Raw genomic sequence first — 13,522 nt, forward strand, 5'->3', positions numbered from 1 at the left:
TGATTACAAGAAATTTAAGAAAATAGTGGAGATGGGACAAGAGCCTTTTCTTATATGATAATCAGATGGTCAGGTGTGTAACTCAGAAGACTATGAAATTAATACCATGAGTTTAAACTTTCCAGGCATACGTAAAAAAATTCTTGTCTCAGAAACACATGAGCAAACAGCAGATATAGACAATACATGAGTTTTCTTCTTAGTGTCTCATATTTGAATTAAGAATGATAAAATTCCAAGACAGTCAAGCTCTTTCTCTAGCTTTTACATTAAAGTAATGCATATCCATAAAGCATAACATATGCTTTATCATATATTAACTGCATTTCTGAGTTGGTATTGCTAATTTGCTCTTGGATATTTGCCTAAGTTACCTGGAGGTGATTTTGATACATGAAAGGGAAATTTCCATTCCAGAGGGATGATGATGAAAGGTTAAAAGCTCTTGGAAATTTTTTAAAGTACTCTTTCATTATAAGTACTTGCTTTTTTTCTAAAATGAGAAAATACTGTGCCATAGTATGAGTCAAAAGTAAAGTAGCATGCACTGATATGCAGTTAACTCCCAAGTCAGGCCCAGAGTTCTCAGCTTATCAACTTAGTAGCTAATTCTCTTAATCAAAATTTAAAATATCAAAATAACAAGCAATTGACATATATACTGTATATATGCACACAGTAGTTATTTTTATATCAGACTTGTACAATAACACAGAATGAAATATATTCTTAGTAGCTCCATATATGCATCCAGTGGTCAATGATACCATCCTGATAAGAATGGCAAAATCTTGTGCTTCTCTAAACTATGAAAACAGTCACTTAAGTTTGATCTAAGCAAGTTTTTTAACTTAATTTCTTAGCAGTCAAAAACAATTATCACTAGCTGTGAGGAATTCTCCAAGGTATACACATATCTGAATTGGATTTTCTTGACATTTATGTAACTCATGTTATTTCAGTTTATAATTTTTTTCACATTGGCTGTTTAATTGCTTTGTGTGAGAACTATTCCAGCTAAAAGTTCACTGGTCTCAAAATTAATTGTTTTTTGTTTTCAAACACATTCTGATTTTTTTCTTCTCAAAGATAAACTTCCAAATTATGCTACAGTATAATGCCCTTAATACAAAAGAATACATGATTTTAGGAAGAATCCCTTTTATTTATGTAAAATATGAGATTATTTTTCATAATTCTAAAATGTTATGTTACAATTTTAATCCATATTTTAAATATGCACAAAAGAGCAAAACAAAGGAATTCCTTCACAGCACTCCTCTTGGGAGATGCATTCTGCCCTCTCAGGTTTGAGCTAATGAGGAACTGCACTCACATATATGAGGATGTTCTTACATATGTTTTAATAAATATGGTTCTTTGGTGGCAGATAAAAGAAAATAAGTTTTCATTTTTAACACTTATATTAGAAGAAATAAAAACTTGGGAGTGCAAAAGCCTTTAAAGTCAAGTGACTTCTTATAAGAGTCAGTGTTTTCCTGGAAACATAATGGCAGGATGCAGCAAGGAGGTTTTCAGGCCAGATACAGCTCAAACCACCTGAATCCCATGTCCTAAGTGTGTGATGGCCTCAGCAAAATAGATTAAAAAAAAAAAAGTGAAAGACAACCAACTACTACATTAATACTTTTCTTGTTATAGAAGATGAAGGCTTCCAGTAGTGGGACTGGGAAATCAACCCACTCACAAAACTTTCCGCCTAGAACCCTGCATGGGAGATGTACTGTGGTAATGATAGCTCAGCGGGAGTGGCCAGTGCATGACTAGCCAAACTTGAGAAACACTGCAGGAGAGGTATCCCAAGCCTGACGCTGACTGGATGGCCAGGAACCAGTGGGTGGAAAGCCCAGAGACCCAAGATAGAATAAAAAACCACTAGAAAAAAGTCAGTGAAATGATTCTTAATGATATTCGTCTATACCCATAGATCAGTGACTGACAGAGCCATCTAGCAACCGATAGGGGCTGATGCAGAGACACACAAACGCTAGGCAGAGCCATGGGAACGCCACAGAAGAGCGTAAGTAAGGGCTCCAGGAGCTAGAGGGATAGAGGACACTACAAGGGCACACAGAGGAAGGGGAAGCAGGCTATCCAGAAGAGAGCTGATAGGCTGTGGTCTATGGTGTGGGAGGAGGTCCCCGTATGTCAGAGGTTTAGGGGAGGGGCATAGAATGGAAGAGGAAGGGAGGGTAGGAACGGGAAGATATAAGCAAGGGGATAACAATTGGGATGTAATCTGAATAAACTATAATAAAATTTAAAAGTTAAACAATTTTAAAATAAATGGAAAAGTAAAAACAAAACAAAACAAAACAAAAACAAGAAAAGAACACAGCCCCACACAGAGTCAACTATGCAGGGTCCACGAAGCAGCAATCACAGAGCCTGTATGCCTCATAGGTAGGTCCTCTGCTTATACTATTGGTTGTGTTGCTTAGAGTTTTTGAGGAACTCCTAACAGTGGAAGTCAGGATGTATCCAATTTTATTGATTGCACTTGGGAGCCTTTTCCTCCTGCCGTGTTGCCTTATCTAGCCTTGGTGTGAGCATTTGTGCTCAGCCTTATTGTAACTCTGTTCGGTTGATATCCCTAAGAGGTATGCCAAGTTTTGAAAGGAAATGGAGGAGTGAATCTCAGGGAGAGGAAATGTGTGTGTTTGTGGGAGGGCTGGCTGGAGTGGAGGGCCCTTAATTAATTAATTAAATAATTAAGAATTTTGAAAAAATTGTATTGTGGAAGTAACTTGGACTTCATTGAACACCCAACCAAAAGGTGGTTTATAGTGACTTCTTCTGGGTTTTATTTTATTCTGCAGTCTTTGGGTGAAGCATTGTCAGGTCAAGTGGCTTAATTTCCTTAAAGAATACACACACACACACACACACACACACACACACACACACACACACACATGCATCACAGTAGGATGACTCAGGCTAGCTGCTACGGGAGAGAAGATATTCTTCACAGTTGAGTAGAGAGTGGGCTCTGACTTTCACATTAACTCTGGTGCCCCATATTTGACCACATCCCCTGGATGGGGAGACCTGGTGGCACTCAGAGGAAGGATAGCAGGATACCAAGAAGAGACTTGATACACTATGAGCATATACAGGGGAGGAGGTCCCCCTCAGTCACAGTCATAGGGGAGGGGAATAGGGGGAAAGCGGGAGGGAGGGAAGAATGGGAGGATACAAGGGATAGGATAACAATTGAGATGTAATATGAATAAATTAATCACACACACTCACATACATACATATATATATATGAATAACAAGAACTGAAGGAAAGAACAAAGGGAGGAAGGAAGGAAAAGAAAGAGTGCTAAAAAGGAAGGAGTTCCAAAAAAATGGAGGGAAGGTAAAGGAAGGAAGGATAATTAAAAGTTTGCATTGTTAAGAAAAATACTAAAAAATAACAAAAGTAAAAAGTAAAGCTATAAACTAAAGAACCAAAGGCAGTATATGTTTCCCTTTCTAATATTTGTTCCTTGTAGTAATAGAGCAAGGGAAAAATAATTTAAAGCATTTTTGTCTTATGAATCATAGCATACAGAGTAGTAATGGTTTGCTAAATATATTCAATACTTTAATGCATGATTTTAATGAATTATTTAATTAAAAAAACTGAGACACAGAAGTTATACATCATCATAGATGTCCTGGCAGTTTGAAATATGTATATGTAATGGATGGCTAAGTAGAGCTAATTAGTGTGCATTAAAGTACTATGATTCTAATTGCTATTCCTAATATTAGACTACTAGACTCTTATTGATCATGAACAAAATAATTTACACAAATAAAATTTGTGTATTTAATTTGTGTATTTAAAAGAAGCTGTGACAATGCAATAAAATGCAGAAAGAATGAAAAAGAATAAATCATCTAGTTAGAGAAATAGTGCCAATATAATGTAAACTCTTAGGTAAACATAGAAATGCTTGTACTAGTATAAAGAGAAAAACAAATTTCTATTTCACTTTAGTTAAAAATAATTAGGGAACAAAATACATAATGATTAAGTAGTGCTTCCTATAAAAACAGGAATGAAATCACCCAACCTTAGTATACTAATTCTGTTAAACACAGAAATAATCCTTGCAAATACATCAGAAAATGAATAGGCATCAACTCGTGTTAAATGTAATTCTGAAGAGGAAACTGGATGAGGTATGGGTGAAGAGCGTCATTTTCAATAAGGGACACATTTATGGAGAAGAAATAGGTGAGACTTACTCCATTATCCCAGAGTAAAGCAATTTTCACCTATTGCAAATCTAAAATGAGACAAATATCAGAATGGGAGTAATGTTCATAATAACATCATAACAGATACTAAATATCTAAAAGTGGTTGAACTGATATATTTGCTAAAACAAATCCCAAAATCCATATATAAAAATAGTATAATATAATATATATGTATAATGATATATGTGTATAATAATACTATATGTACATAATCATATCTCATATTTTCCCTCTTTAAATTCATTTTTATTTAACAAACTATTATGGCAGTACACTGCTCCAATCTTAGAATGGAATTGTTATTCATTTTAATAGTGTAAGTACAATTACACAATTATGGACTATTTTATTAGTATACCACTAAGCATGATTTCCTTAATAATTTAAATTTAAAAGACATGCTGTTTTTTTTTTTTTTTTACAACATAACCCCTTTCCTAAAGATGAATAGTATTTGGAGATGTTTTCATTTTCATAGCATAAAAATATGATGTGGTATAGTTTTTAATTTTTTAAAAAATTTTTAGTTTATTATCATCCTTTAAAAGTATGCGCTCTCTTATGAAAGATGGGAAGAGTATGGATCTGGAGGGGAGGAGAGATGGGGAAGAGTGGCCAGTAGAGGTAGGGAAACCATTATCAAGATACACTCTGTAGAAGAAAACAAAACAAAAGAAAACAGGGTAGGCAATCCTTTCTAGATGACCTTGCAAACATGCTCAGCAGGGTGCTGACATACTTTTTGGGAATCGAGGTGGGTTGTCATTGACATCAGTGAGGGTAATGTTGACAACTGTAGTTCCAGCTAGGCCACCGAGTTGTCCTCCCATGTCCTTTGCTTGAATGAGGACCTGGTACTCCTCTTTCACTTCTCTGTCCATGTTGGGCAAGGCTGTCCTAATTACACCTTTGGGGGAACACGATAAAACAAAATCAGTTATCACAAAAAGACTGCTTCTCCTCACCCAATTAGACTGAAATAGAAGAAGATGGTCAGATCTAGATTTAATAGCAATGAAACACTTAATAAAATAATCTTTTAAGAACTTGAAAATAATTCAACTACCTTAAAGTTGGAATGTAACTTAGGTTTTTGTGGGGTTTTTTTTTGTTTTGTTATTTTTTTTTGTTTTCACATCGATAACTTAAAACATAGTTATGAGAAAGACAAGAAAATGACAGTATACCTCAAGATCAAGGTTATTTCTTCCCAAAGCAACTAAGTTAGACCTCATTTATGCATTCCAGTCTATGCTGAGATGGAGAAATTGCTAAAACCTTTATCATAATGTACAGATGGAATAAATTAGGTAGATAAACTGAGCTGAGTACATAATTCCAAAAACTAATATTGTAATCTCCATTCTTTACTTTTTAGAATAACAATCCACTTAATTAAAAATACATAAAATATGTCTTTTACATAATCTGTCTTGTCTTTCAGGAATTTCCCTTAGTTGCCATTACATTCTATTATTGTGGGGTCTTGGAGACTCCTATTATCAATTTAATCCACTTCCATGATATATCTTATGTTAATCACTACATGTTTGAATAAATCAATGACTGGATGAATGAAGGAACTGATCTTACAGTCCTGGATCTTATATGACCTATGCATATTTACATATGGCAGTCATTTCCATACTTGCATGTAGGTATAAGAACCACTTTATGTTTCTATTTATCCATTATAAGAATTTTAGAATCACTGGAAATTTAATTAATTAATTTTAAACCAAATTTAATTAAGTCATCAAAGGCTGTAAGTTGTGGCACTCAGAGGAAGCATAGCAGGCTACCAAGAAGAGACTTGATACCCTATGAGCATATAAAGGGGAAGGAGATCCCCCTCAGTCACAGTGATAGGGGAGGGGAGTAAGGGGAAACAGGAAGGAGGGAGGAATGGAAGGATACAAGGGATGGTATAACCATTGAGATGTAATATGAATTAATTAATAAAAATTTAAAAAAGAGGTAAATATTGAATAACCTTTCTTAATCACAGATGACTTCGGTATGTTCTATCTTAATAAGACACATGTAGGAATAATAAACTGCCAGCCATCAAAACAGTATATAACATTCACATCAGTACCCCAGCTTACATCCATATATCTGTGTTTGCTGCCATCTTCTTACCCACTGCTATATTCTTTCTAATGCATATTGAGCTACAATCTGAGATTTTTGTCTGGCACTTGGCAGGAAATAGTATAAGAAAAGATATCCGTCATTTTTGGTTCCAATGTTTTATTCATGAATTGGGACTGACACCATTTTGATTCAATCTGTCTTCTTTTCAGTTTGGGCTTCTGATATTTTACTATCAACTTTTCTAAAACTAAGACTTTTAAACTATTCGTATCAGGGTGGTTATCTTATATACCTTACACTAGGTGACAGCTACAAGAAGGGCAATGTTCAAATTTCCTAGAAATATACGTGTTTTGGATACTTGTCTTTGCTCACTTATCATATCAATGATCAAGAATTATTTTTACTCACTTCACTACATAAACATTAATTCATATTCAATATACATATAACTTTTCTCAATATTAGCTATATCTCTGTTTTTTTTCAACTCCATTAATGAAACCGCACATACCAAGAGAAAAGTAATGGGAAAAAAGAAGGGAGATGAGGGAGAAGAGAGAAAGAAGGAAAGCAAGACCAAAAAAATATATATATATATATACTTTGCCAGGATATGTTATTATTGGATTACATTCTTCTACTAATAATGCTATAACTTGGATCTTTGTAGATGCATATATTTATGTCAAATTCATTTTTATATATGTAACAGAAAATTTTAATTACCAGCTGTACCCATCATCAGCTTGCACGCTGTAAGTAATTGTGTATAAAAATAATAAGCAGGTGTTGTGCAGGAGGCTCAGTGGGAAAGGTGTATGTCGTTCACTTTTCATGGGATTAGGGTTCTTAGTATTTACAAAAGTGTTGGGTGAGCACAGCAGACACGTTGGAATCCCAGCACTTGGGTAGATCAGAGAGTGAAGATCTGGAGAGAAATCTGACTATGTTTCTTTGAATTGATGTACTTTTTAATTCAACATTGTCTCCATAAATAATGTGGAATAGAATCAAAGAAGTCATACCATATGGACCTCAGCTCTCCACATGCTTACACACAAACACATGTGCTCATATCACACACATATACAGTTTCCAAATAATAAGAGTAATTAAATAAAGCAAAAATTATGTACTCCACATTCTGTATAACACATCTAGTAATGTACAATTCAAGTTGTGATGAGACAGTCATTTTAATTTGATTAAATATTTATTGCTTTAAAGAGGATGTGTGGACCATAGCATGTGTGTGGATGTCAGGTGACACTCTCCAGGAACCCCTGCTGGTCCTCTTGTTCCACAGATTGGGTTCCAGAGATCAAACTTGGGTTTTCAGGCTAGGCTTAACAGCAAGCAATTTTATCCACCACTCCATCTTGCCGGCATTTTCCCATTTAGTATAAAGGGGAACAATTAGAATCTCTTTTGTAGCCTTATGTACATATGAAAATGAAAACAACGGAGTCTTTCTTCTTATGTCTTGCTTTAGCCATCATTAGTGTTTTCCTCACTGAGAACAACTAATTACTTTTTTTTTTTTCATATCTGCTGTACAATTTCTTTGGTGCATGCATACTCGCAGGGAATTTTTTCTTTTAATTCCTTTCCTCATTTAGTTAATACATGCATATGTGTGTGAAAACATGTGTATATGCATACATGCTTATGTAAGCCACAGTTTCTGTATGGAAGTCAGAAGACAACATTGTGGAACTAGTTCTCTCTTCTACTATTTGTGTCTTAGGAATTGAAAAGTTGTAAGGTTTAACAGCAAGGTCCATCGTAGGTCCATATAGGTTAAGCTGTCTCATTCACCTAATAGTTTCCTTTTAAAACTGAACACTGAAAAAACATTCTATTGATGTTTATTTGCCACACAGAAAGAAATTAAACTAAAACAACTTCTTTATAACATTTTATTGTCACATACGCATAAAATACTAGACATACAATTGTATGACACATTAAAAATTCGACCATATTTTGACTTTAAAACACCACTGAATTATAGTTTAAAGAAAAGAAAATGAATATATATAGAGAGAGTAAATTATTCTTTGTTAAAGGCAAATAAGCTGGAAAAAAAGAGAATTTTATAAAAAATATTTTTTTGTTTATTCAATAGGCTGCCTCATCTTACCTTAATGTCTACTTATAGCTATATATAAGGTTGCTATTGTTCACTGAAAAAGTAGAACTGGAAATGTATATCAGGCAGAAATATTAATACATAGCTCATTTCCTCATTTCAACAGAATAAATAATGGGCTCATTTATCTCTTTCTAAATATTTAGGAACCAAAAGTTTGATGAGCCTCTTCCATCAATAATTGTTTTAAATGATTTCTGCAATTCAAATAGGCATATTGTAGGTACGATTGGCTTTCATGCCTTTTATTTAATAACAGCAAACTGGATCATAAAAGGAAGCCACATAGCTGGAACAAATGGAGACTATTTCTGAGAAATTGCAATTATCCTTGATTTTTGATTGTCTTTTATCTACCACAAGGTTATAAATTTGAGAAAAAGTCTTCTTAATGGTTTTTGCTCATGAAGAACTAGTTTTCATTCTCTCAATGAAGTGCCTCATCACCCACTCCTTTCCTGTCTAGTGGTCTGAGGCATTGTTACAGCAAGAATTCTGTCTCCACTGAAAATCAATTCTTACGAAATCTATTATGCAGCCAATGCCAGAATATACTCACCTTTACCTCTAAATAAAACGTTTCATATGAAATAATAAATACAACATTATGTAGCAATAAAACAGATGCATTTTCAACTGCAATACAACACTTTTATATACATTAGTATTTATCTAACATTCCTGCATATTATGTAGAGGCTTTTTATTTTACCCACATAATTTTAAAAGTGTGGTTTTATTTTGAAGATAGCAATCATTTTAGTTTATTTAATGTTCTAAAATTCATATTTTCTTGAATTCTATGTATTTTTAGTCAAATTTTGGCTCCCTAACTGACAATAATTCTTTCCTTATTAAGACGTCAGTCTTTCTTGGAAACATATTGTGAGTTTTTGTAAGTCACCCATTCTGTAGAATTCTTCCCACAACTCCAAGATGTGGACTCTCTTACTTTACCAACCACTATACACACCAAGTGTGCTTTGTGCCTGACTCTGTGTCTCTGAGGGATGTTCCTTAGGGACCGAAAAGGAGGTAAGCAACAGACAATGTCAATACCTTCATTTGTGGTTATGGTTTTCACTAAGGTAAAGTTGAAACAGGTCTATAAATCTATAAGAAAATATAGCACAGAGGCATTTCAGGAGCAGAGAGAAATACTTCACACGAGCTTGCTTCATTGTCAAGCTTTGTATTCTACCTATTGTTGTATTTCTGAGAGACTTTACATACTGTGCAACTTTACATCCACAGAGTGAGTACCTTTTACTCTCCAACTTCTTATTTTTAATCTACAAATATGTGAATTATGGAAATTTAATTAAAATAATAATACTGTCCACCTTCCTGTATTTTCTCTCATGTTTCTTGAAAAGACAACTTGTAAAGTGATTTCCCCAGCACAAAATCACTGAAACATTGGGCAGTCTGGCTTTCAATTTTTTCATACTCTGTCCAGCTGAAAGAGATGCTACTGCTTTTTTCTTAAACATTTTGTAAAGTGTACCAGAGAGTAGGCTTATAAATTAAAAGTGCCTGCAGTCAAGCCTAATGACTAAGTTTCATCCACAGCCACTACATTTTGGAAAAAAAAACAACTTTTCCACTGACTTCCACACATAAATTGTGGTATGTGCATGTATGTGTGCGTGCGCTCACACACACACACACACACACACACACACACACACACACACATGCATACACCATACACAATGATATATAATATATTGAAATTTTTTCTAAACATGTATTCTTTGAGATTTTCACATATTCATAAACTGGAAGATGACCGTGCATACCTCCCTTTCCCCTCCACAATTACAACTTTAAGGAGATGTCTTATGTGAAGAAATATTCTGATGACATTTTACCCTTGATGGGGCTAAAGAAGGGAGCAAGTTCTTTATGTTTACAAATCTGGGTGATTTACTAGGGTGACACTATCTAAGAAGAGAACTGTACATCCAGTTGACCAGAATCTTTGAAAATTTCACAATTCTACACTAGTTGAACCGCATCAATTGTCTTTTTAGGGTTCTCTCTAACATTTTCATGTGGATAATCATTACTTAGTCTGTATTTTACTATAATATTAGAGATTGGATTTTGAAATGATTAGTCCAAAATGTGTATATAGATATAACTAAGTGAACTCAGGGAAGAAACAGAGAAAAACAGAGACAGAGAGACAAAGTTAGAGAGATAGAGAGAGAGAGACACCTATAAAAGTAGGTGACAAATGAAAATTAGAGAGGCTAGGAGAAGAAATCAAGGGGGTGCATGTTAAAACTCATCAATGCACATTATATGCATGCATAAAATTCACAAAGTAAATAAAATAAAATACAATTCTATACTTTTATTATTTATTTATTTTTTACTTGAGCAATTATAATACCAATGAACATGCCAAACTAAAAGGGAAAAAGACCAATGGTTCTCAACCTTACATAAAGAACTGAGGAAAGATTAGGGAGGAAAAGGTGGTTTTTCCCAATGAAAATTGCTTGCCAGGTGCCAAATAATAAGCCCTAAAAGCATGCATACAAGTAACACTATAGGAACTGAATTGGTTATATTTAGGAATATATATTTGCATATTTGCATATGCACATTACAAGAGTTAATAGAAAAAAGGTAATGATTTTGAAGAAGAATGTGGAAAATTCATGAAAGGATTTGGAAGGAAGAAGGGGAGAAATGTATTTATATTATAATATCAAAAATAGAATGAAACCATTTGATTTTTATTTGAATGGTTATGTTAAAATGTTATTTCCTGCATTTTTATTTTAAAAAATTTAAATATACATTTATATTATTACAAATAAATAAAATAAACTACATACAACAGGAAAAATTACAAAACAATCAGGAATTATATAAATGTTACATTCATAGTGATTTGGCTATTTTTATTTGGCAGCCTTGAAGAAAACATCTTTCCTATCTTGCTGAGTCTAAAATTTTGAAAGAAAATAAATATCTATCATAGCTCATCTCTATCAACTTCAAACATCTATCTAGATCTAAAAGCATCTTAACCCCTAAACAACTAAGATTAATTGTAAGACTAAATTATCTGGTCTCAAGCCCATCAGAGGCTTGAGAAGGAGTAAAACTTAATTACCTGAGTGAACCAGAAGAGTAGGTTAGCAGCTTCCAAAATATTTCCTGTATTATGTTTAGAATTTTTACATTATACTAAGCTAGCATATAAAATAGCGTTAATTTATGTATTATTTTTTAAATGCCACAAATCTATGTGTTTATTTAAATTGAAATTATACATGGGATGGTGTGAACATTTCTTCCTTCTCCTCTTCTTTGTCTCCTTTTCTCCTCCCCCTTTTTTCCATTTTTAAAAATTTTTTATTAATTTATTCTTGTTACATATCAATGGTTATCCCATCCCTTGTATCCTCCCATTCTTCCTTCCCCCCCCCTCCCATTTTTCCCTTATTCCACTCCCCTATGACTGTTCCTGAGGGGGATTTCCTCCCCCTGTATATGCTCATAGGGTATCAAGTCTCTTCTTGGTAACCTGCTGTCCTTCCTCTGAGTGCCACCAGGGGGCTCCAGGGGACATGGTCAAAAGCAGGTGTTCATTTATTTTGGAATCAATTTTAACATACAACAGAGAACACGCATCATTCTGAAGTTCCACTTTAACTGTGAAATGTAATATCTATGTTGCTTACTGGTCAGAGAGGTTAAATCTCTTTAACGAAAATCAGTCTTTAAAATTCAGATAGTCTGAAAGAGAAATTTTGTTTCATTCATTAGGACCAACACTGGCACCCCTGACTCAATGATAAATGCTGACTTACAAAATGCAGGCCCTGGGACTGATCTCTCTCACCTCAGTAAGAAAAAGAAAAGGGAATTAATGAATAAAAATAGGAAGGAAAAATAAAATTGGTACTGTGTATACATTAAAATCATTAATATGGTACCTATATTATAGCTAGTTTTGAAATATGAAATTAATTTATAGACTTGTTTCAAAAAAACAAAATAAAATAAGCCCCACACACCAAACAAACTGAAATTATAAAAGAATTGTGCCTGCCAATGAAGGTCAATTTTTTAAAAAATCAATGTTCATGGAGTATCAAGTTTGTAAATTATCAGCTTCTCTTACAGCAAGCATATTATTACATTTCTCAAAAACAACCCTTTGTAATGATTATGAAAGTAACAGAAGAAATTGCAGGTACTTTTCAGTCATGTTTAAAAAAACAAAATTGAACGCAACCTATAAATCTCACATGAAAACAAAATTGAAAATATGTGTTTTAGAACGATGAGCGAAAGAATAGAATTCAAATTTTAAATAAGATGAAGGACTTCTAAGAAGTCTGGATCTTGTAAGTACAGATATAAACATTTGTGTTTACACAAATCTCATCATAAGAACTTCTTCAGCACTCATACAATTGGGCATGTCAATTGATCATTCCTGACTCTTTATTGCTATATTGGAATAGACAATTTTTGATTCCAAGATTAAACTAAAGTTAAAATACCTGAGTGAATGGTGATAATGTTGTGTCACGTTAAAAAGTTACCTGTCTTGGGATCAATAGAGAAATAAGGTTGACCCTGAAGGATGCTATAAACAACTCTGGCACTGTTTCCATAGGTGGGGTCATCTGCATCCGTGGCCTTGACCTGGAGTACATAGGCACCTGCAAAATAAGACAGTATCATTTGCGTTTACAGAGATAAAAGCCGTATTTGTTAAGTTTTACATTTCCTATTCCTTCATAATTTGACTGTTCTACAAATGTCTTAAATCCATTATGCTCGCAAAGATTACTTAAGAAACATAATCAAAATATTGGGAAATTTCAAGTCCAAGAAACATGGGAAATTCTCTCAATCTGGAGGAATCACTGTTATTATCAAGATTGAACAAAAGTATAGCAAAGGTGTAAAGGAGGGAGAACCCTTAAAAACTTACAGGCAAAATTTTAATCCTAT

The 13,522-nt window shown here is 33.7% G+C and overlaps 1 protein-coding gene across 10 annotated transcripts in view; it reads right to left on the minus strand.

The window, feature by feature from the left end:
- The window catches only part of CDH12 (cadherin 12), a 1,018,075-nt gene that overhangs the window by 83,319 nt on the left and 921,234 nt on the right, over positions 1-13,522 (minus strand). For all 10 annotated transcript variants that reach the window (XM_084781268.1, XM_084781275.1, XM_084781271.1 and 7 more), the window contains 2 exons: positions 13,108-13,227; positions 5,021-5,188 (listed from right to left, as the gene is read on the minus strand). In XM_084781268.1, the coding sequence (XP_084637394.1) occupies positions 5,021-5,188; positions 13,108-13,227 (288 nt within the window). The remainder of the gene's footprint in view (positions 1-5,020; positions 5,189-13,107; positions 13,228-13,522) is intronic.

This window comes from Acomys minous, assembly GCF_964271855.1.
Source record: "Acomys minous genome assembly, chromosome: 5".
Taxonomy (NCBI): domain Eukaryota; kingdom Metazoa; phylum Chordata; class Mammalia; order Rodentia; family Muridae; genus Acomys; species Acomys minous.